Genomic DNA, 24,219 nt, shown 5'->3' on the forward strand with positions numbered 1-24,219 from the left:
TTAAATATTAAAAGTTAAACAAAAAAAATTACTATAATGATTTTAATATATATATTATTTGCGTAAATAAATTATAAAATAGATTTGATATTTTTTAATGTGAAAAATTCTTCGCTCCCTTAAAAGTATATAAAGAACGATAAATAAATTAAAGTAAAATTACAAGTTGTCCAATATAAAGTTCATTATAATCATAAGCATGTTCGATTATCATTCAATCAATCAACAAAAATAATTTTTTTACAAAAATCAAGAAAACAAACCTAAAAAATTTGTCAATGATTTTGACTTGATTATTTGACTTAAATATATATATAGATATAAGAAATTTTAACTTTATCCACATTTTTGTTATTAATTATCCTAATAAATCATGTAACAAAATTTAATTAATTATCTAAATTTAATATCTTAAAAAAAAAATTCAAAAAAAATTGTGGAATTCATGTGTTTATAATGGACATATAGTCAAAATAATAAAATAATATTATAATTTATTATTAATAATTTATTTCCATTATAATCAAAATAATAAAATAATAAAATAATATTATAATTTATTATTAATAATTTACTAATACGTGGTACCTAATACCCTAAAATAGTGAATTCATAACAAATATATCATGTGACCTGAAAGAGAAAAAAGAGAGAGTAGTATTTCAAATAGCTGATTTTTCGGTATTGAAAGTTAGAAAAATATAATCCAATTTTCAAATATTAAAAAAATAAAAAATATTATAATAATATTTTATAGTAAATAATGGCTAAGAAATAGCGCGTATGCAAATCTGCGGTTCATTCATTGTTGGAACAGAATCCAGAGAGAGACGCCATTGGAGAACGTTCGGAAGCCACAGCTATATTACACCAAACCCTTAACCCTCTTCTCCTGCTTGTTGAATCCTTGCTCCATCTATCTAACTCTAATTCATCATCATCAATGGCGTTGTTCAGGAAACCCCTAGCGCAGCGCCTTTTGGGGCTGTCAAGGATCAACAATCCTTCATCCATAACCACTTGCCGCACTTCCTTGCCGCGCAAGGCGGTGATGCTCAACCACGAACCCGCGCCGAACAAACTCGCTCCAGATCGAGGAGACGACGGCGTATTCCGTCGATACCTGCACCGCCGCTCCGCGCCGGCGGGGCTAGGGCTCCTTCCCCCCGGCGACACGCTTCTCGAGAAGCTTCGCGATTTGAATATCTCCAAGGACAGGATTAGGCTGGAAGGACTGATTCCGCCGTCGGTGGAGTCGCCGGAGGCGACGGTGACGGTCGAGGACGCGAAGAAGATCCTCCGATTGACTTTAATGGAGAAGGTGAAGTCTCGTCTGAGTCAGATTGAGAAGGATTGCGTTTCGTATCCGGATTTTCTGGAGATTATTACTGCGGAATGCTTGGATTGGGATCTAGGTCTGGAATTCGCGAAGATTCTAGATGAATCAGGAAGCGTGATTGTTCTAGGCAACATCGTGCACCTCAGGCCACAGAAGGTCAGTTTCTCATCTCATTACTTCCTACTAATGCGGTTAACTTTGGAACATTCTATGCTTTTAATACATCTTTTCAGTGTTAATTTGGAGACTACAACAGCAACTGATTACAGTAGTTTAGACTGTATGTAGAGCAGCTACACAAGATGAGATTCTTCAATTTTGCACTATCTTGCAGCTACATGTTTTGTTATTAGATCGAAAACTGATTGGCTCTTTTATGGTTGTGTTTGTGTTTTTCCATTCCACAGGAAAGTGAAACAAATGTTTTCGCACAACCAGATCTCTTGTGATGGTGACCTTAATTTGGGGGTGGCTGATTCGGCTGTATCGAACTTTAGGAATCTTTAATAGCCACACACTTTTAATAGGAAGATATATTGTGTGATAGTGAGAGTTGGATGTTTGGTTAGGGAAATTGGGGGTGGGGGGGGGGGGGGTGGGGGGGGGTATAGGGGGTAGGGATATTCAAGAGGTTTTTTTGTGAATCTACCTACGCAAGAAAATTCTTATTTGATACGGGAGAAAAATCTTGTTTTCTTTACGAGTTTGAAGTGGAAAACATGCAAGGAATTTCCGATTAAAGTATAGTTCTTCGTGATTAGGCATTCTTGAAATCCTTTGCAAGAAAATCCATATTGTTTGATAGGGGGGAATCTTGTTTTCTTTACGACTTTGAAGAGGAAAACATGGAAGGAATTTCCGACTAAAGTGTATTTCTTCGTGATTAGGCATTCTTGAAATCCTTTTCATTCTTTTTTTGGTTTAGAAAGGATTAGTTTGGTGAATATAAGTTTGGAAGAAATCTTATCCTCGGATTTTGATAAGCGAGAAATTTGGAAGATCGAAATCGATATGAATTTTGATCTCTCCCTTTCTCTCTGTTCTAAATTGTTTCTATTTTTCAAAAACTTTCATATATTGTGTATATATATATATATATATACTATTATGACCCCGGGGTAGAATGACGTTTGTTTTTTTACATTATTTCTATGTTTGCTTATATATAAGTATACTTATTACGCATATAAATTTGATTTTCATTAGGAACCATATAGTAACTCTTGATTATTTCAATTATTGTTCTTACCTACTAGAGCTTAAAGTTTTATCCCGGATAGTTTTACAACATCTTCGTCACTATAAATGATTACGAAAACCATATTGTTTTTCTCTAGCGATTGATCTATAAATGATGTTTCCGAATAAAACAATAAATCCAGGTTCTTGAAATGGAACCTTATTTTCACCGTCATATTGGTCTGCGCTTGTTGTTTTCTTACAGGTAGTGAAAGCCGTCGAAAAACATATCTCAACGACGCCCATATCCCCGAAAGATCCGAGAATGAAGGAGCTTCAAGAACTGGAGAAACAGATGGCGGCCATTGACAAAAAAGCATCGACACTTGTGAAACGAGAGCTCTGGTGCGGATTAGCTTATCTACTGATCCAAACCGGGGCTTTCATGAGGCTAACATTCTGGGAGCTGACGTGGGACGTGATGGAGCCCATTTGTTTCTACGTCACGTCGGGTTATTTCTTGGCAGGCTACGCGTTCTTCCTGAGGACGTCAAAAGAGCCGTCGTTCGAGGGGTTTTACCAGAGCAGGCTTAAGGCGAAGCAGAAGCGACTGATCGAGAAAATGAAGTTCGATGTCGAGAGGTACGAGGAACTGAAGAATTGTTGCTATCCTTCTTCACAGAGGCCATTTGAAGGTACCTTCACTCTCTCTAACTTGAGCTCATAGCAATTTGCTGCACAGTTGGAAGGAAGGATTGAACTTTTTTTTTTTTAAAAAAAAAAATGTGAAAAGATGCACAGACAGATTTGAAATGAACATAAACAGATGGTTAGGATAGTTGAATGAAATATATTGTCATTTTGAAGATGATGATGGTTGTGCTGCAATGAACCAGTGTATCCATTTTGTTTTTAATCATGGAAGGTTAAATAATCATTTTATGTGATTTTTTTTCTTTTATTAGTTTGACATTATTAGTCTATGTTATTTTTTAAGAAAAAAATCGTATCGATATGACGCCAAATAAGGCTGAATGATATTATTGGATATTGTATTGACAAGTAGACAAATATATGTGGACATAACTGATGACATATGACAACAATCTAGGTAACAATGAGTGTTTATATACTTTCTCCTGTCTCATATTTATATATTTATTTATTTTTTGTACGAAATTTTATAAATATTAGTATTATATTGGGATAAAGTAGAAATAAAGGTAAAAAGACTAAATTAATCATATTAGTATTGTATGATATAAAGGTAATGTCATTTGTGTAATATATTGTAAATTTGAAGAGTATTTGTAATGTTAGGTAGATAGTACAATTATTAAAAAAGAAAATGGATATTTTGTTATGGACAGACCAAAATGAAAAAAATGGATAGATTGTTAAGGGACGGAGGGAATATTTAACTTTGGGTTAGCTATAGTGCTGAATTTTAAGTGTTAAACATCATGCTATAATCTTAAAACACATTGTGTGCTGTCTGACAGCACACAATATTACTAAAGATAGCACACATTATTACTATAGATAAATATTGTACATATTAATATAATACAAATTCAGCACATGAACTAACAAATGGTCTCGTACAACACACAACAGATCTTTATTAAAAAAAACATGTAATACTAACGTGTGTTGTTTATATATATAACGCGTGCATGTGAAAAATCAACACCAATCAGCACCGTAACCATCCCTATTTAACTTATAAATATTACACAATTTCATTCATTTGATATTATTTATTTTTTAAAAAATATCCCTATTTAACTTATAAACATTACACAATTTCATTCAAATACTAATTTTCTTATAAAATTTAAAAAAATCTCAATCTAAACGAAGCCATGTGATTAAATACTTTTTAAATTAATTTTAAAAATCTATATTTAGGGGATTTCAATTCAAGAAATATCTATTAAAATTTATACTACAATCGAACAAACATCAAACACAAGCTATCGTTTTCTACAAGCATCTCTACATAAGTTGAGAGAACAAAAATGATTTCTCACTAAAATTAAATAGAAACTACTAGTTACATTTTCATCTTGATATTGACTTCGAGTTACAACACTTTATATATTAAATGTATTATATGCCAAAATTAAAAAAGGGATTATTTTTCATAACACATTAAATTTATTTTTTATCAAAATTATTACTAATCAAACACTTATTTTTATATATTGTGAAAATAATAATAATAATAATAATAATAATAATAAAATCATTCATACTGTACACGTAATATACTTGTATACAAAACATGATGCGACGTGGCCCACGGAAGTTCGTTCTTACTTTGCATTAAATGCATTTAGGGTGTGTTTGTTTGAGGGTTTGGATTTTGAACTGAAATTTGAATAGTAAAAATTTTGAATTTGAATAGTCGTATGATGTGATGTAAATAGATGTTGATGTGATGTTTTGAATATAAAATTAATTTTTAATATAATATAAAAAATAAAAGTTAAATATTTGATTTGATGTTTTTGGAAAAAAAAATAAAATAAATAATATAAATCCAATCCAATCCCGAAACAAAGACACCCTTGTCCTTAATATATTCATACATACATCTTCATCCATAATATCTATAAGAATATATATACATATACTATATATATTTATACACACGTTGCGCTGCACACACTTATATATTATATATACACACACCGCCGTACATATATATATATAATACTCCCTCCGTCACACACCGCCGTACATATATATATATATAATACTCCCTCCGTCCGTCTCTGACGATTACATTTACCTTTTGCGTCATTGTATTTAACATTAAAAATATCCTTATATTTGTATAATTTTTTATACAAATATCTTTTTATTAATATTATAGGATACAAATGTAATTATTTTTGCAATTTTTTTTTTTAATTTATACTAAATTTTGATATAATAATTAATATTCAAATATCAACATGTAAAAAATAAATAAAACCCTTAAAACCGGAAGGAGGTAGTATAAAACAGTGATTAGCGGTGGAAATAATTAAATTTATAATGACTAATCCTATATTAATATTACAACAATTCAAAATATTTATTTTAATTCAAATTATTACTAGTCTCAACTTTCAAACCAAACATCCTTAAAATCCATCACATTGCAACTAAACGATTTCCTAATATGGGTTTGTCCTTTTTAGTTTCTTTTGTCTTTTTAACTATTCACTTATCACTCTATTTCTCAATTAATATATATATATATATATATTCCCCCGTTCCAATGAAACGGTGACATTTGTTTTTTGTACGTGAATTTTTTAATATTAGTATTATATTGGATTGTAAAGAAAAAGACAAAAATATCCCTATTAGTATGGTATAATATAGAAGTAATGATATCTCTGTAACGTACTGTAAATTGAAAGGGTATTTATTATGTTAGAAAGGTAATACAATTATTAAATTAAGAAATAATAACCTTGTTTTGGGACGGACGAAAAAAAAAATAGTAACCTTTCAATGGGACGAAGGGAGTATATATATTGTCAAATTATTATTAAACTAAAACTTAATTATATATATAAATTATTAAACTAAAACTTAATATTATATATGTATATATATATATATATATATAAATCCTCAAAAATTGAGAGCCCAGATGGTTATAAAAGAAGGTTTACCTATGGATTTTAAAGGTTTTTAGATTTGTGGTTTATAATTTACTTCTCATTTAAATAATAAATAAATAAATAATAAATAATTGTTCATTGATTTCCAATCAATGATGATCTGAAAAAATATTCCTACAAAAATATTATAGAACATGCTTTAGATCACATTTTCTATTTGTTTTGCATGTATGTTTTTTAATATTAGTATTATAATAGATTGTAGTAAAAAAGACGAAAATATCCCTATTAGTATTGTGTAATATAAAAGTAATGACATTTGTGTAATATAGTGTAAATTGGAAGGATATTTATTATGTTAGGTAGGTAGTACAATTACTAAATTAGAAAACAGTAACCTTATTTTGGGAAGGGACGGAGGAAGTATTATGTTTTTAAAAACAATGTGAGACAATTAACAAAACTTTATGTTAATTATCCTATAAGTTTTTAATTTCTTAATAATCATTAAAAATAATGGTAACACATTGTTTCAATATTAAGCCCAATTAAATCCATTAATTAAATTCAAACCAATGATAATCATATCTTTATGTTTTTTTTTTTTTTTTTTGCTCGGCTCAAATTTTGTCGATTGATATCATCCAATTAACGAGAACAATGAAGATGTCTATAATTGAGCCAGATATCTAATAGAGTTCTTAACATGTCAAGATAAGTAACTTGCGATTTTAAAATTTTCATAGTCAACATTAGATGATGTACTGGTGAACTAGTTGTCATAATGCATTCAACTATTCTATTTTAATATAAATTTAGTCAATAAAAATTTAAATATCACTATTTTATTTTTATTTTTCTCATATTTTGACCATAAATTAGTGTTTGGATTCATATGTGGTTTATTTGAAGCAACACTCACTTCACATTTATATAGTAATTATTTCTCAAATATCTAGCTGTACCTGTAATGATTTTTATGGGTTATTGACTTAACCCCGCTACATATATATACTAAATTACACTCGTTTTTTTAGAAAATGACAATTGAGTGTTGGCGTAGGATTTTAACAACTTAGTTTTTCGTTGAACCAAGATTGAAATTACACTCGTTTCTTTTAGAAAATGACAATCGAGCGTTTAGTTAAGATTTTTACAATTTGTTTTCTTATTGAATCAAAGTTTTAAAATTTTCAAATAATTTGGTTGATTTACCACTATAATATTGTAAATTTTAAAGCAATTGTCTCTAAATTGAATTTTGAAGGATTTCTTCTTGTAATATAAGTAAAAGTCAAAAATATATTTAAGATATATGACTAAGTCACACTATTGCCATTAGCCACACTTTTTATCTTTACATATAAACTCATCACATTATGTGTTAACAAGCCATGTGAGATACTTAAACAAAATTTGATGCTTATTATCTTAGAAAACTTTCAATAGTAATCTTTTAAAACAATGTAACATATATTTTATTAGGAGTTTTGTAGTAAATTAAGAAATAATAGTATTTTATTGGTTAACAGGAAGTGTGTAAGAGATTTTGACATTGTTGTAATTTGACTTTTTATATAAAATAACTGTATGTATAATTATATATTTGTAATTCAAGTAGAAATTAAGAAGTATTTCAAATAGTATTTTAAATTGGGATAGAGAGACTATATTGTTTGTCCTTTAAGCACAATCAAACTCACTAATCAAGTCCAATCCATGATATATATATATATATAGTCATATCATTTTTTTTTTTGTTTATTCATCGATTTTAAAATTTTGCAAATTTAAATTTTAAATTAAATTGTATAAATTATTTTTGTCCGATTTATCAGTGATAAAACATATAAAAACTGATTGTTTGTTTAGTAGATGGTCTTTTTTGTGTAATATAAAAAAATACACCATCTGTCTCATTTACTATGTCCATGTTACCATTTCTGTCCGTTCTACATCTCATGTCACTTTCCTTTTTTGGAAAATGATTACCCATTTTAATCTTCTTTTTAAATTTTTTAATTTAATTTTAATTAAACTGATTATTTATCTTAATCTTAATCTATAATAATTTATATTATAAATTAATTATTTTCATTAATATATTCTTAATTATTTACTGATTGTACTTATCTTAAATTCTCGTGTCTACAATGACCAAGATACTCATTGTGGGACGGAGATAGTAATATTTTTAATTTGTTTGGACCACCGACAATTATTTTTAAATATATATATATATATATTAAAGATTCAATTTCGAAACGTGCAGCAGACCTACCAACTAATTGCCATCCATTTACTACTTTGATTGAAAATCTTTCATTATTTATTATTTAGCATAAGTTTATAGCAAAATACGATTTTGATTGTTTGGTTTTGATTTAAATTTTGAAGAATATATAAGCAATAAATTTAACATCACATGATGTTCGTGACAATAGTTCATACAATACATGTCACGGTTGATTTCAGCGGAAAATATATATTAACAAAGCACACACATATTTGATATGAATCAACATTACACGACAATAATATATACACGCAATACATGCTGATTTATTTCAAACCGTGCAACGGTAATTCGTTATTCATGTCCTAATTAGGGCTAACTAACCACACACAATTTATTTCACCTCAACCAATAGTAGCATTAAAGATATCGAAGTTTATCTTCTTTGATCCTGTTGAGATATTTTAGATATTCAGTTTTAGATTTAGTAGATTTATATCTACATTTGATCTTATTCATAGATTAGATTACTTAGATTTTTGAGTCTATCGAGTCTGTTTTGTATTGTCTATATATATAGGTTCTTTATTTTGATGATCAATAAGACCATCTTATTATTTTCCCCCAAAATTTCTAACAGATGCATTGTATGATGTTTCTTTGATTTAAAATTTTGTTGCTTTGGCATTTTATTTCATTTTTAATTTTAAGTATCGATTATGAGAAATATTTAGTTAGGGTATTTCGAAAGGACTCTAAATATGAAGTATTTTTCCATAAAATAGAGGAAATGCAAAGTTGTGTAATCTAGTCATTTGTTTTACTTTTTGTTATACTTCATCCGTCCGTCCACCGCCTATCTATCTGTTTACTTTTTGTACGTAGATTTTAGTATATTAGTATTATATTGATATATGGTACAACTGATATACATAAAGACTATTATATCCCTTAACATTTATGGTATTAAGTGGTGTTATTTGATGGCATTTGTGTAATATTATAAAAAGGGTGGGATAATTTTATATTTTAGTGGAAGGTACATTTACTAAAAAATGAAATAGATACATTTGCGATGGACAAACTAAAATGACAAAATAAATAGATTGGCGGTGGACGGAGGCAGTACATTTTTTTGTGTATTTTTTTGATGAAGTTTGAAGAATTTTTGTTTGAATTTGGTATTAAAATAATATACAATGGAATATTTAGTATAAATTTGAAGTTGGACGCAAAAGAAACACACTTGAATCATTTATTTTTTACATTTAATAAAAATGAAGATACATTAGTATATACTCTCTTCGTCCGCCTCTAAAGTTATATTTATCTTTTGGATCATTATTTGTATTTAACATTAAAAATGTCTTTATATTTGTATAATATTAATTTGTACAAAATTATTTTATTAGTATTACAAGACACTAATAAATACAATTTTGTCATCATTTTATTGATTTGTACTATATTTTGATATAATGATTAATATTCAAATATCATTGCGCAAAAAGTAAATGTGAACCTTAAAATCGGACCAGAGGAGTAATATTTTAATTCAATTGTATTTATATTTTATGTCGTTATTTTATTAATATAGTTGTGATTTTATCATTATTTTTATTTATTTTTTTTAAATCTATTAATTTTCACATAAAATATAATCAATTAAATAATTTATTACTATTATTATTGTTTAAAAATTAATATTGTATAATTTGAATTTATGGATAATTTATTTTTGAGGTTAGTATGTCTAAATAAATAAAAGTTATGTAATTATTTATATATATATATATTATAGAATATTTATTTTATAAAGAAAAAATAGAATGAATAGGTGTGAAGTTAAAATTTAAAGGAAAAATTGAATAATAATAATAATAATAATAATAATAATAATAATAAAAAAGTATTCAATAGGAGATGGTTTTAAGATTTATTTATTTTTGTATTTTTATTCCTAATATTATTTTATTTTATTTTATTCTATTTCTAATATTTTGTATTTACGAAGATGTATTCCTTACGCCGTTAACATTAACAATGCATTATTCATTTTCATTTTCATTTATGCATTTTTACTTCAAAGATTTATAGATGAGTGCCCTGAAATAAAATCGACTACATATAGGTCTCTTTTAATTTGTTAATGATTATTATATATTCTCTCAATCATGCAAATGTGTGCTCATTTGATCGGGCACGAATTTTAATAAAAATAAGTAATAATTGTTAATTTTTTCTTTTATAGTAAAAAACAGTACAAAAGTAAAATAATTTTTTACTTAAAAAAAATAAGAATATTTTTCAATGACAATCCAAAAAGAAAAATGAGTAACGGAGAAAATACAATATATTTAGTTTTAATAAAAAAACTTAAATATTTTTGATAACATAGGAATCCACAATTATCAAATAGACAAGTGTACCGGGAGACTTTGAGAATTTTTAAATTTAAAATCTCAAAGTAACAAATCAATCCCTACACTACTAACCATCTCTTATAAGACAATTATTTTCATTTTTCATATATTCATTTTTAGTACATAGTAAAAAAATTAAGAATGTGATAATATTTTGCGAATAAATATTTGATAGTATGATATTTATTTGTTTATTAACTTAATACGCCACCTGTTCCCAAAATAATAGTGCAATTTTCTATTTTCGTCCCATCTCAAAACAAAAATATCATTTTCTAGTTTAAAATTTATACTATTACTTATTTAATATAATAAATATCTTTTCGAACTTACGATTTATTACACACATATTATTTTTATACTCACTCCGTCATCTTCTAAAGGTCACATTTATCTTAAAAATATTATTATATTTGTATAATTTTGTGTATAAATGTCTTTTCTATTGATATTATAAGATACTAATAAAAATATTTTTGTAATTTTTTTTATTTGTACTACATTTTAATATAATAATTAGTATTAAAGATCAAATGCAAAAAATAAATGAGAACTTTAGAGCCGGATGAAGTAGAATTATACAGTACTATAAGGGTATTTTTGTTTCTTTATTGATTTATATTTAGATATCATTATACTACTAATATTTAAAGTTTAGGTTGTTGTGAAAAATGTAGACTACTTAATTTTTAGTGACATTTTTTAAAAAATATATATATTTACTTAGGGTGTGTTTGTTTGAAGGATTTTGGTAGATTTTCACTATTCATCCAATTTTTTCCCTCCAAAAACATCAAATCAAACACCTATTTTTCATTTTTTATATTATACTAAAAATCAATTTTACATTCAAAACATCACATCAAACCCTATTTATATCACATCATACAACTATTCAAATTCAAAATTTTTACTATTCAAATCCCAATTCAAAATCCAAACCCCCAAACAAACACACCCTTAGGGTGTGTTTGAATAGTAAAAATTTTGAATTTGAATAGTTGTATGATGTGATATAAATAGGTGTTGATGTGATGTTTTGAATATAAAATTAATTTTTAGTATAAGATAAAAAATAAAAAATAAATGTTTGATTTGAAAAAAAAAATGGAATAAGTGGATTGAAAATCCAATCCTCAAACAAACACACCCTTAATATAGTGACATGGCATTCCATTCCACGCTGAAACGGTACACATATACATTACATTCCACATACAAATAGTACTACTCCATAATCTATTTATTTTAAAACAATATTTTAAATTTAACGTATTTCCTAATTGTATTTTTCTACGATTACAGTAATATGTATATACGTTTAAAGTTTTCAACTAACCAGAGAGTAGCCGAATCTCACCTCGATCAGTTCTCCGCTCCGGCGGCGGCGCTCCGGCGCCTTTTAGCGTGGAAATTGAGGAAGAGGAAGAGAACCGCGGCGTTGAGAACCGAATTGAAGAGCCAAGCTCCGATTCCGTTGCATCCGCCGCCTTTGAGGTAGTGCAGCGAGAGGACGCCGACATGGCAAACCAGATTGCAACAGAGGAGGAGGATCTGGCAGTTGACGACGAAGGGGAAGCACGCGCTCCGCAGTCCGATCGCCGTCCAGAACCGGTACCCGTAGACGGCGGCGTAGACGAGCGAGGTGAGGAGGATGGAGAGGATCTGGAACGACTGAGAGAATTCGAGCCAGAGGAAGGAGGAGCAGATGAGGATCGAGTGGTTCACCAGATTGAACCACGCCAGATTCCGGTGGCGGAGGACGGTTATATACGCGCGGAGCGCGTGGAGGTAACGCGACAGGTAGTACACGTACGACCAGAAGAACACGCGCCCCGAGGGGCGCGTGCCGACCGGGAAGCATAGGAGCCACTGAAACGGCGTCGTTTTGGACCGTGACCGGCGCCAGAGCCACCGCGTGTCGCGAATCTCCGCGGCGGTGGAGAGCAGGATTCCGGCGAAGATGGTGGCGGAGATTAGAGCCATCGCGAGGGAGTGGACGGCGGGAAGGGGGCCTAGGGGGATACGGCGGCGGCGGAATATGAGGAGGGTAAAATGGAGGACGGCGGCGCCGGCGACGTAGAGGGTAATGGCGGCGAAGAGGAATGACCACGTGGAGCCCCATGATTGGGCGTGGCTCCACCGGAAGCCGACGATGGAGGGGTGCTCCGATAGGTAAGACCTTATGCCGTTAAAGTAGGACGCCATACACGACGAATCTCGACCGTCGATCTGCCGAATCCACCGTTTGCCGACGGATCAACAGAACAAACGGCGTTAATTCCTTTTAGGTAAGACGCGCTTTTCAAATATATAGAGAAAGTCGTGATTTCAGATTTGGCGGTGTAGGTGAATATAAAGAGGAAGGAGGGGACACGTGGATCGTTTCCATTGGTCAGAGCGCCACTACTCGCTACTGTATTTTGGTCTAATTTTTAACTCGTGTGCAATTTTTTAATGATATATATATATTATTTAAATGGAATGGAATTTTTTATATTTTATGCAATGAATACAAATTATTTATTAAAGAAAGAATTACACTCAAAACCGACCATTCAAATATTTTTTTTGGACATCCATCCGTGCTACATGAAATTATTAATTAAGTATATTGATCAAATTAACAACAATTTAAGTGATCTCACGTTTAAATAACTACTAAAATTTATTATTATTTAAATTATTATTATTATTATTATTATTATAAAGCTGTAAATCAACGAGTTTCTTGGTTCCAGTTCAAGTGACGGTGAGGTTGACAAAATTTCTAAGGAATTAATCGAAATATTCAATAACAATAAATCAAAATAAATATTTAATACAATAATTAACTCCCTGCGTTTTTTTTTCACGTACATTTTTTAATATTAGTATTATATTGAATTGGAGTAAAAAAGACAAAAATGTCCCTATTATGAAGGTGTAATATAAAAGTAACGACATTTATGTAATATTTTATAAATTAAAAGAATATTTATTATATTAAGTAGGTGATATAATTACTAAATTAAAAAATAATAATATTTTTTTGGGATAAATGAAAATAAAATATGGTAACTCATTGGGATTGAGGGACTAATATAAAAATAATATTTTTAAATAAAAACACACCAAAAACAAAAAAGAAACACACCATTGCAATCTATCATAATCATTGGTGTCGACTGTCGAGTAGAGTTAAGGTGTCTTTGTTGGGAGTTTGGATTTTGGAGTGAGATTTGAATAATAAAAATTTTGAATTTGAATAGTGGTATGATGTGATATAAATATGTATTGATGTAATATTGTAAATGTAAAATTAATTTCTAATATTTCCTCCGTCCCAATACAATAGTGTTGTTTACCATTTTGGTCCGTCTCAAAACAATAGTCTTATTTCCATAAATAATCATATCATTATAAAACTACTATTACTTTTTCATTATTATTACATAATTGCCACTACTTTTTACACTAATATACTCACAAGGGCAAAAAATATTTTTCATAAGTATTTTTTACCCACTGTCAATATAATATTAATATTTTTTAAATTCCGTGCCGAACACAACCCAGATTATAGTTTTGAGACGGAGAGAGTATAATATAAAAAATAAAAAATAGATATTTAATTTGATATTTTTTGAAAAAATTTTTGTGCCGATAGTATAAATCCACACAAATCCAGGAAACAAATGCACCCTAATCAATCAATATCAGTATATACTCCCTCCGTCCCAAATACTATGTTCACGTTGCCGTTTCTGTCCATCCCACATACCATGTCACTTTCCTTTTCTTTAAAAATAATTACACATTTTAATCTCATTTTAATTTATTTAATTTTATTTTTTTTTAATTTTAATTAAACTAATTAGTTATCTTAATCTTAATTTATAATTATTTATATTATATAATAATTATTTTCACTAATACATTCTCAATTACCTACTAATTATATCCCTTCTAAAATTCCGTGTCTACAGTGTAGCGGAGACGGTATGTGGGACGGAGAGAGTAATAAATAAAGCACCAAATTAAACCAACATGGAGTGGTGTTCACTTGTATTTTTTTTTTTTAATCTATTTTTATACACTTTAATTCTTACAAATTTTTTTAAAGAAAAAAATAGTTATAAATAATTTTTATTTTAAAAATTACAGTAAAACATTTAAATTTAAAACAGAATACAAATAAATTAATAAAACTACCTGGCCGGTGAATATAATAATATTAATACTACAAGAATATATCACAGTCAACTTAAATATTACTGTATGATTGTCTATTTATTTATAGCCACAAAAAACACAACACAACAATGACATCACTAAATATTATGATGTGATTTAATTAATTACTGGTGCTATTGCTATTGATATACTCATCATTAAATCCTTTCATTATTATTCCCTTTAATTTAAATTAATAAATAATTAAAAATATATTAGTAAAAATATTATTATATAATAAAAATAATTTTAAATTAAAATTAACATAACTAATTAATCTAATTAAAATTGAAAAAACTATAAATTAAAAAGGAAATAAAAAAATATATATATATATATTTTTTAAAAATGACATAATAAGTCCAACATACCCAAACGAAAAGATGCATATAGTAAATGGGACGAATTGATTATTATTATTATTGAATGCGTGTGAGTAACAATAACCCCCACTTAATTAATTTAATATACTCTCTCGTTCCAATACAGTAGTCTTGTTTATTATTTTTTATCTGTTTCAAAACAATAGTCACTACTTTTTTTTTTTCTATAAATAATCATATCACCATAAAACTTACTCCTACTTTTTCATTTTTATTACACAATTGTCACTATTTTTTATACTAATATATTCAAAGAACAAAAAAAAAATTTATCCATATTTTTTACCACAACTACCGATATAATATAATATTCTTTAAATTTCGTGTCCAACCAATTATGACTATATTTATGAAATAGAGAGAGTATTCAATAGGAAATTAATTCCATAGGGCAAACATCAACGTCCCTTTCCTTAATTAGTGGGAAAACAAAGATCAATGAACGAGTAAATTAATTAATGATGAGTGTGTTTCTTGTGACTTTGAAGAAAATAAATTTACATTTGTAATTACAATAATATTCGATAAAATATTTTTTATATATATTTTTTAAGGGCATAGAATCCAAATAATAAAATATGAAAAAAAAAAAATCTAATATTTGATTGATAGAGTGAGTGAATGTACATAAACTACTGCAGAGGATATTATACTAAGTACGTCAAATTTGACCTAATCCGATACTACAATAATAATACTCCCTCCATCCCAAATATCATATCCACGTTGCAGTTTCTGTCCGTCCCACATACTATATCACTTTCCTTTTTTGGAAAATGATTATACACTTTAATCTCATTTTAAATTTTTAAATATTATTTTTTTTAATTTTAATTAAACTAATTAGTTATCTTAATCTTAATTTATAATTATTTATATTATAGGATAATTATTTTCACTAATACATTCTTAATTATCTACTAATTACATTCCTCCTAAAATACCGTGTCTACAGTGTAGCATACGTTATCTGGGACGGAGGGAGTACAATATATATATATATATATATTACATATTTTAACAATATATTATATAATAATTATTTTTTCCTTTTCTTTCTACATATTACTATGACTATGAGTTGAGTTAATAATAATGAAAACATATGTTTTAAAGTAAGATCAGCAGTAAAAAATCAGACATATATATATATATATATATATTCTGAAAGAAATAAACAAAAAAAAAATAAAATTGATTGAACATTGATATAGAAAAAAGTGAAAAGTTGGACAATTTTAGCTATTAGAACTTATTACCATATTGTAAAATACTATAAATAACAAATAAAAATACAATATACAAGTGAAAAGTACTAATACTTGCTCTTATTTTATATGTGTACTATAAATTTATATCTAATATATTATCTAATACTCTCTTCGTCCCAATATAAATTTATCATTGTTGTTCGTCATAAAATAATAGTCTCATTTTCATAAATAATCATATCACTATAAAACTACCTTTACTCTTTCGTTATTATTACACAATTGCCACTACTTTTTACACTAATACATGACAAAAAATATTTTATCTGTATTTTTTACCCATTATCAATATAATATCAATATTCCTTAAATCCCGTGCAAAACACAACCCAGGCTATACTTCTGGACGGAGGGAGTATATATTATTGTGCTATCATTTGGTAACCATATGTTCGAATTTGGAAGTGAGAGTCCTCGTAATCTTTTTTTTACTTTTTTTATTGTCTAGAGTGTTTGTTTTGCCATTGGTTTTACATATTACCAGCCAATGCAAGAACATAATTGATCTATTATGAATCAATTCTCTGCTGATCCAATCTTCAATAACTCATATTGACACTTGTTCTTTTGTAAATTTTACCACATATTTTTACTATTCAATTTTTTTTTTCAAAAACATCAAATCAAACAATTATTATTTTTTTTTATATTATATTACAAATTTATTTTATATTCAAAACATTACATCAATATCTATTTATATCTCATCAAACAACTATTCAAATTCACGCGACTCACATTTTACTATTCAAAAATCAAAACCCACAAAAATAACAAACCTCTCCTTTGTAAGATGTTATCAAAATACTTCAGACCTCATGCGACGACGTAGATGCGTTTTTAATGTGCTCAAATGTTACAAAGTCTTCTTATCCGTCTTCTTCTGATCCCGATGAGCAACCTTAACTACTTCCGTAGCATCCTCTGCAAATGCAAGAATTCTATTATTAGATGACATCTACCAAATTGTGAACAAAATGTTCATTTCGATCAACTAACCGACAATTTTTTCCATTGTGAAAAGAAACCGATGATTGGATGGTGTTGGTCATCATGACAAGTCATATACGATCCTTTAGCTCTGATATCGAATTGTAGAAACTATGGATTGACAAGTAAAATCTGAAAGTTGGTCTAGAAATATGAGAAGTTCTACTAATGAAACAACTATTTTACACTATACCATAAATCCTAATAACTAATTTCCCCGCTAGTGAATTAGGATTAAGATTAAATCCAATGGTGAATTTGAGAGATAACATGGCACAGCCGGTGGCGAAAGGGTTTAAGCAAATGAAAAGCTTACGACTATGATGAAACATTTTCCTATACGGCCCGAATTGAGACGATTAGGTTAGTAATTTCCATAACAACTCAAAGGCAATGAGAATACACCAAATGGATGTCAAGTCGGCATTCCTGAATGGAACACTTGATGAGAAAGTTTATGTAACGGGTGTGTTTGTTGGGGGAATTCTCCCCCAAATACACTATTCATCCCATCCCAAAAAAAAAATCAAATCGAACACCTATTTTTTATTTTTTATATTATACTAAAAATCAATTTTACATTCAAAATATCACATCAACACCTATTTATATCACATCATACAACTATTCAAATTCAAAATTTTTACTATTCAAATCCCAACTCAATCCAAACCCCCAAACAAACACACCCTAGCTTGGATGAACGAAAGAGTACAAGTGGTTAATGCTTGACTCTAGGCAATACGATGTGCATTTGGTCATCAAAGAAACAATACGTCGTTGAGATATCAACCCATGAGGCTGAATATATTGCAACACCATAAAGTGTATGCCAAGTAGTTTAGGGCCGTTTGTATTGGTTTAAAAATGTATTGGTTTAAAAACTTAAGAAGAAACATAAGGTAAAACTAGAAGTAATTTGATTTTATGTTTGAATTAATTTATATAAAATGGCGTTTTAGAAAAAAAAAAAATTGCTTGAATGTAAGAAAATTAAAGCGCTTTTAAATTGTTAAAATGATCTAAATCGAAAAATTATTAATGTAAAAAAAAAAAAAACACTAAAGTAATTTTAAACTTTTGTTTTTTGTTTTTTTTGTTTTTTTTTTCAAAATTACCCATAGTGTACTTCTAAGAAAATACTTTTTAACTTTAAAAGTTACTTGCGCTATTTGTCCCGAAAAAATCAATACAAACATGAGTAGAGTTCTTTTAGAAGCCAAAAGCCCCTTTAATAAAACAATCCAAACGGGGCATAGCTTCGCAACTTAATGAGCCAACTTGGTTTGCAAATGCAGGGCCTAATAAAGCTCCATGTCGACATGCTTCAGCTATTAACATAGCTAAAAATCCAGTATTTCATGGCAGAAGCAAACATATGGACATACGATATCATTTTTTGAGAGAGCAAGTTAACAAGAATCTAATCAAGTTGACGAATTGCAAAAACAGAAAATCAAGTGGAAGACATCATCATAGAGCCACTGAAGAGTGAAGCTTACAACTTGGAGTGAAGACACTGTAAATCATAATTAAGGGAGAATATTGACTGAGCTAATGAGTGAGTTATGATTTATTGTAGTTATTTAATTCTGTCTTTTACCTAGTGTTTAGCAATAGGAATCGTCGTCCTAATTCGCATGAAGTGGGACAGTTAGGTATTAGAAGTTATGGTAAAGTGTAAAATGATTGTTTCATTAGTAGAACTTCTCTCAATTCATATCTATACACTTCCTTTAAGACCTTGTTTCTCAGTCCTTAGATTCGACAGGGCTAATCCATTGTCCAATCAAGTCCATGCAACTTTTATTAAGTTAATGGATGCTTCACTTGAAAAGGAAGAAACAGGGAGATATGCCGGCCAAAGTTAAGAACTAGGAATAGAATATATTCAAGAAAATGAAGAAGATGGTCATATAAATAAAGGAAGAGTGTAGGAGGAAAAAAGGTTCAATATAACCATAAATTATTTCATCCTTCCATTTTTATTGATTTTTGTCATAGTTTTACTAATTTACATAGTAATCTTTCATATGGAACAACCTTGCTTCACACATACTATCGGGATTCGTATTGAAATGTCGAGAATCCCACACATTTCACTTTCCCAAATATTTTTAGACCAGAATCATTTCAAGTCAACAAATTTAGATAGCTTTTGATCTATTTTATGCATACATGTTTTTGTTTGAAGTGTTCATAAAAATTAATAAATTTTGTATATAGAATGATATGAAAAGCAAAAATGCAAATAAAAAAAAAGTTGCGTATGTTAGAAACCTTACAAAGAAGAAAGCATAACAAAAGATTTGGATAGAAATAGTAATAAATTTGGTCTTTTGGGTGTACCCGGACCATCAGGGTGGGTTTACACAAACCCCGCCAAGTTGCCATCCCTTAAAAATATTAATGCTAGCCAATTCCAGGATGAGGATAGAGAAGAGTAGCTCAGACTTATTCGATGCTTCATTAAACTATATTCAACTAGAGTAGAAGTCAAGTTCAAACTGCTTATCTCACATATCAAATCAAAATCAGGCATTATAAACACACACTCGAAAAATATTGACTAATTAGTGACGGATTTACTGGTTAAAGTATGCATAGCAAGTCTGCAATTAAGATCTGCAAACAATTGTTAGATTCAAGCTCAACCTTGTATGTTTTGCTAAAATTCATGCTAAATCAGTTGCTCATGTTTAGTTTGATTATACTTTATCTCACTTCAACTAATTACACATTCCTAAGCAGCATTATCAAATTTATCATGTGTACGTTTCCGACAGACTGCAAAAAACATGATTCCAGAAATAGGACACCAAAAACAAGGTTCAGTGCTTGAATGCAGTACCTGGTCAGGTATAGTCTCAAGATCCTGGAATCACCCTCAAGAGTGAATGCACAATACTAGACACCAATGGCAGTCTCTAACCCTCCCTGCAATTGAAATTATCATGAATTGTTCCAAGTAGGCTATAATAGATTATCTGTATCATTTGCATGATACATCAATTTCTAGCTTATATTTTAACTTTTGCATAAGAAAAGGCGTTAGCACTACTCACTGGATTTATAACTCCTTGGAGAAATGGGCTATGAAATTAAAGGCACAGTTGTTGTCCATTTTTGGGTGTGAAGATGCCCATTCATTGGCAGTATCGAGTTAGCAGTGATAGATCTAATCATTTGAAAGAAGGTACCGAAGGCTGAAGCTCGTCAACCTCTATATGTGCATTAGCATTCCAACCAAGAAGCAAGCATGAATTAAGTTAGCCCAATTATCTGTTCATCTGTTCAATGATGCTTCTCAATCCAGATCTGTAACTAGGATGAAGCAAATTCACTCCCAATTCTTTCTTCATACGAGCATTGGAGACTCGTTTCTCTCCCATTGCAGTTTTCTGTATAGGGAGTGGTTCAGCAATTTCAGGACATGCATTGATTTTTAGATGTCCCGGAAGATTTTTCTTTACCAATTTCTTAGCATATTCAAATACTTCAGCTCGAGGGGCAGGATCATCATCCACTATGTTGTATATTTTCCTGAGATGAAGCACACATACGTATATTGAAACTTGTTTAGTTTGAGGTCGGCTCTATCAAAGCAGATATGCTACATACTCAACGGGTCACTCAATCTATCATCAAACGTTTCAAATAATTGAACAATGACATCTTTCAGGAAAAATGATTTTTTATTGAAAGGAATCTTATCAGTTATCAGCATCTTTTACTGGTTTAAGCTACAGGGATCATAACATACCCGGGAGATGGCCTCAAAATACTCGCATGGAGTGCTTGAAAAATGTCAGCCACATGAATGCGAGAGGTATAACTTTTAAGTAATCTTGTTTTCTGACCATCTGAGAGATGCTCTTGTTTCAATATTGTATCAACAGCACTTCAAACAAGCATAGAATGTAAAAGGTCAACACTGAGCTCTACTTCAACCTTATCAAGGTTTTTTAATGTGCAATCTTCACTACTGGAAACGTGTGAGCTGTAGAAAACATCTACTCATCATACTAACCTTCTACCAGGACCATAAATACCTCCAAGTCGAAATACATGTGCTGCAATACTAAGATTCTGCCCCAACCTTAACCATTCTTCTTCTGCAGCTAATCTTGCTCGGGCAACTTCACTCACTGGCTTGGGAGGATAACTGGCACGAGATAAATGACAAGTGTTGTCGGCACCTCAGAACGACCACAAAAAGTATACAGCAATGGAAAACTTACTCTTCATCCACCCATGAACCACCATAATCTCCATATACACCTATATGTAAATAAAAGACAACTCAAATAACAAATGGGTAATTCGTGTAAACAATAAAACAAAAACAAAACAAAAAAGAGAGCAAATCATATATATTTCCCTATTGGCGCTACTGAAGACTGCGCTAGTAACAGATGAACAATGAACGTACTAGTTGATGACAAGTAAGCCAGCCATTGGATTCGTCCACTGCTCAATATGCCTTCCAATAGTCCTCTGTGACGCAGCATCTATGAAACATACTTACACTTAGCAGTTGGACTAACAATGGAACAGCACATAACAACTTGCAGTAAGTTGAATTAAATAATATGTGAAATTAACTTGCCGGATCACCAATTCCAACAACAGGAGGGATGGAGATGATAAGATGTGTATGGTTTTTCAAAATCTCCAGAATTTCATCTCTGCAAAATATATAAGAAGCAGAATTTGTCACTCCCAACACTAGCATGGCAAGGTGTTACTGCGGAAAGTAAAATACTAAATCGAGCAATAGTGAGAGGGGAAAAGAGCTTTAGAATTCAAACATAATTCCAGACCAAACATCTGAAACAAAATTGACAATGGAAACATAACTGAAGAAATTACTATAATCTCTGCTTGGATCAACCTAGCTTGTATATAAAATTTAACCCCTTTACAGTAGTGAATTCCTACGGTGCAAGCCCTGAGGACAATCAAAATCTAACTATACATACTACATACGACCTGGGCTTGAATTTCTATTTCAATTAACAAGTATTGCTTTAGGTCATTGGCCAAATTCGGTTCTTTGGTGACAACTGACAACGCCTACACTAGTTGATATACATATATACATATATGTATGTATAGATCATAGAACAAATGCGCTAACTGCAGTCAATAAACTTCAGGAAAACATTGTCAAGAAGATACGAACCAATTAAAAATCCAAAATAATTTAAGAGTAATGGTGGAAATTGTTACTTACTCAGGATTGTTTGCATCAAATAGATACGAATGATGCCCCAAATCTTCAAGCATTTTTTTCTTGGCCGCACTCGTACAGCTTCCACTCACCGCCCTTCAACATAGAAGAGCAAACACATCGACGGCTTGTGAGAAAACGAAACAGACAACTGAAATCCATCAAATTCATTTCGCTCCACGGATGACAGAACACGTCTTATCTCTCTTACCAGCCTCTGGTCTTCAATTCGGCAGCGACAAATCGTCCTACGAAACCCGTTCCCAACACGAACATCCGATCGCCCATCGACAATTCCCCCGAATTTTCTGAGTTCGGTAAAGCGCTGCATCTTACTGTTGCACTGCCGAACGCGGGCACGCGATCTAATCGAGGAATCATCGGCGGGAAACGCCTCGGAATGCAGCAAATCTCCATGCTCAACGGACAACGATCACGCGGACAAAATTACTTAGCGTTGGATTTTAACGGACCTAAATGTTGAATCTCACTCGATGGGAACGACGCCGTTTTATGCATGAGTTGAGGTTTGTTTGGTTTTTTTTCTTAGATTGAACGTAAATAAATAAATAATGCAAATTTTTACTATTTATTTAAATTTATTTGTAACTTTTTAAAAAAATTAAAAACAATGTGAAAGTATTAAAGAATGTATTTAAACAGAAAGTTTTGAAATATTGGAATATTGAAGAAAATTTAAAACTAATAAAAAAATTAATATTTGATGTATAATATTATGAGATAAAATAAATTTATTCCCTCTGTCAGCCTCCAGGGATCACATTTACATTTTGCATTATTATATTTAAAATTAAAAATATTTTTTATATTTATATATATATTTTTAACAAATATCATTCTATCAGTATTACAAGACACTGATTGAAGTATTTTCGTAATTATTTTATAATTTGTATTACATTTTTATATAATAATTAATATTTTAAAAAACGCTCAAAAAGTAAATAAGACCTATAGAGCTGAATGAATGTAGTATTTGATAGGAGGTTTTTAGAAAAATAATATTTATTTGGTCTCATTTATCGTGTTTATATTGTTGTTTCCGTCCGTGTTCCACGTTTCATGTCATTTTTTTTAAAAAAATTACATATTTTAATTTTTTTAAAAATTTTAATTTTTAAAATTTTAATTAGACTAATTAATTATTTTTACTAATATATTATTAATTATTTACTATTTATATATATATTTTTTAAATTTCAAATTTACAATAACACAATAGAAAAAAATAATAAATACTAGTTATCAAATGCTCAAAAAATATTTAATGTAAATAAAAATAAAATTCATATATTATATTTTCTCC

The 24,219-nt window shown here is 29.6% G+C and overlaps 3 protein-coding genes across 6 annotated transcripts; 1 reads left to right on the forward strand and 2 right to left on the reverse strand.

The window, feature by feature from the left end:
- The first annotated feature begins 813 nt into the window (after window positions 1–813).
- On the forward strand, window positions 814–3,455 carry LOC127240035 (calcium uniporter protein 2, mitochondrial-like). The gene is made up of 2 exons (XM_051258451.1): window positions 814–1,495; window positions 2,784–3,455. Exons 1-2 carry the CDS (start codon window positions 944–946, stop codon window positions 3,243–3,245), a joined length of 1,014 nt encoding a protein of 337 aa, XP_051114408.1. The 5' UTR covers window positions 814–943; the 3' UTR covers window positions 3,246–3,455.
- Window positions 3,456–11,958: 8,503 nt separating this feature from the next.
- LOC127240046 (elongation of fatty acids protein 3-like) lies at window positions 11,959–13,119 on the reverse strand. Its single transcript, XM_051258469.1, has one exon. It carries the CDS (start codon window positions 13,006–13,008, stop codon window positions 12,166–12,168), a length of 843 nt encoding a protein of 280 aa, XP_051114426.1. The 5' UTR covers window positions 13,009–13,119; the 3' UTR covers window positions 11,959–12,165.
- Window positions 13,120–17,334: 4,215 nt separating this feature from the next.
- LOC127240731 (uncharacterized) lies at window positions 17,335–23,357 on the reverse strand. 4 transcript variants are annotated; one of them, XM_051259555.1, is made up of 11 exons: window positions 23,104–23,357; window positions 22,896–22,988; window positions 22,269–22,347; window positions 22,092–22,170; window positions 21,901–21,940; window positions 21,690–21,824; window positions 21,423–21,560; window positions 20,725–21,202; window positions 20,511–20,596; window positions 17,669–17,770; window positions 17,335–17,593 (listed from the first exon to the last, which is right to left on the reverse strand). In XM_051259555.1, the coding sequence occupies exons 1-8, from the start codon at window positions 23,307–23,309 to the stop codon at window positions 20,938–20,940; spliced, it is 1,035 nt and encodes a 344-aa protein (XP_051115512.1). In that variant the 5' UTR covers window positions 23,310–23,357; the 3' UTR covers window positions 17,335–17,593; window positions 17,669–17,770; window positions 20,511–20,596; window positions 20,725–20,937. The 4 variants fall into 4 exon arrangements, with proteins under 4 accessions (XP_051115512.1, XP_051115511.1, XP_051115513.1 ...); XM_051259554.1 differs by having other exon boundaries at window positions 17,669–17,791; XM_051259556.1 differs by lacking the exon at window positions 17,669–17,770 and having other exon boundaries at window positions 17,336–17,593; window positions 20,725–21,060; window positions 21,133–21,202.
- Window positions 23,358–24,219: the final 862 nt, after the last annotated feature.

The sequence above is a fragment of the Andrographis paniculata genome, unplaced genomic scaffold (genome assembly GCF_009805555.1).
Source record: "Andrographis paniculata isolate CXL003 unplaced genomic scaffold, ASM980555v1 Contig79END, whole genome shotgun sequence".
Taxonomy (NCBI): Eukaryota; Viridiplantae; Streptophyta; class Magnoliopsida; order Lamiales; family Acanthaceae; genus Andrographis; species Andrographis paniculata.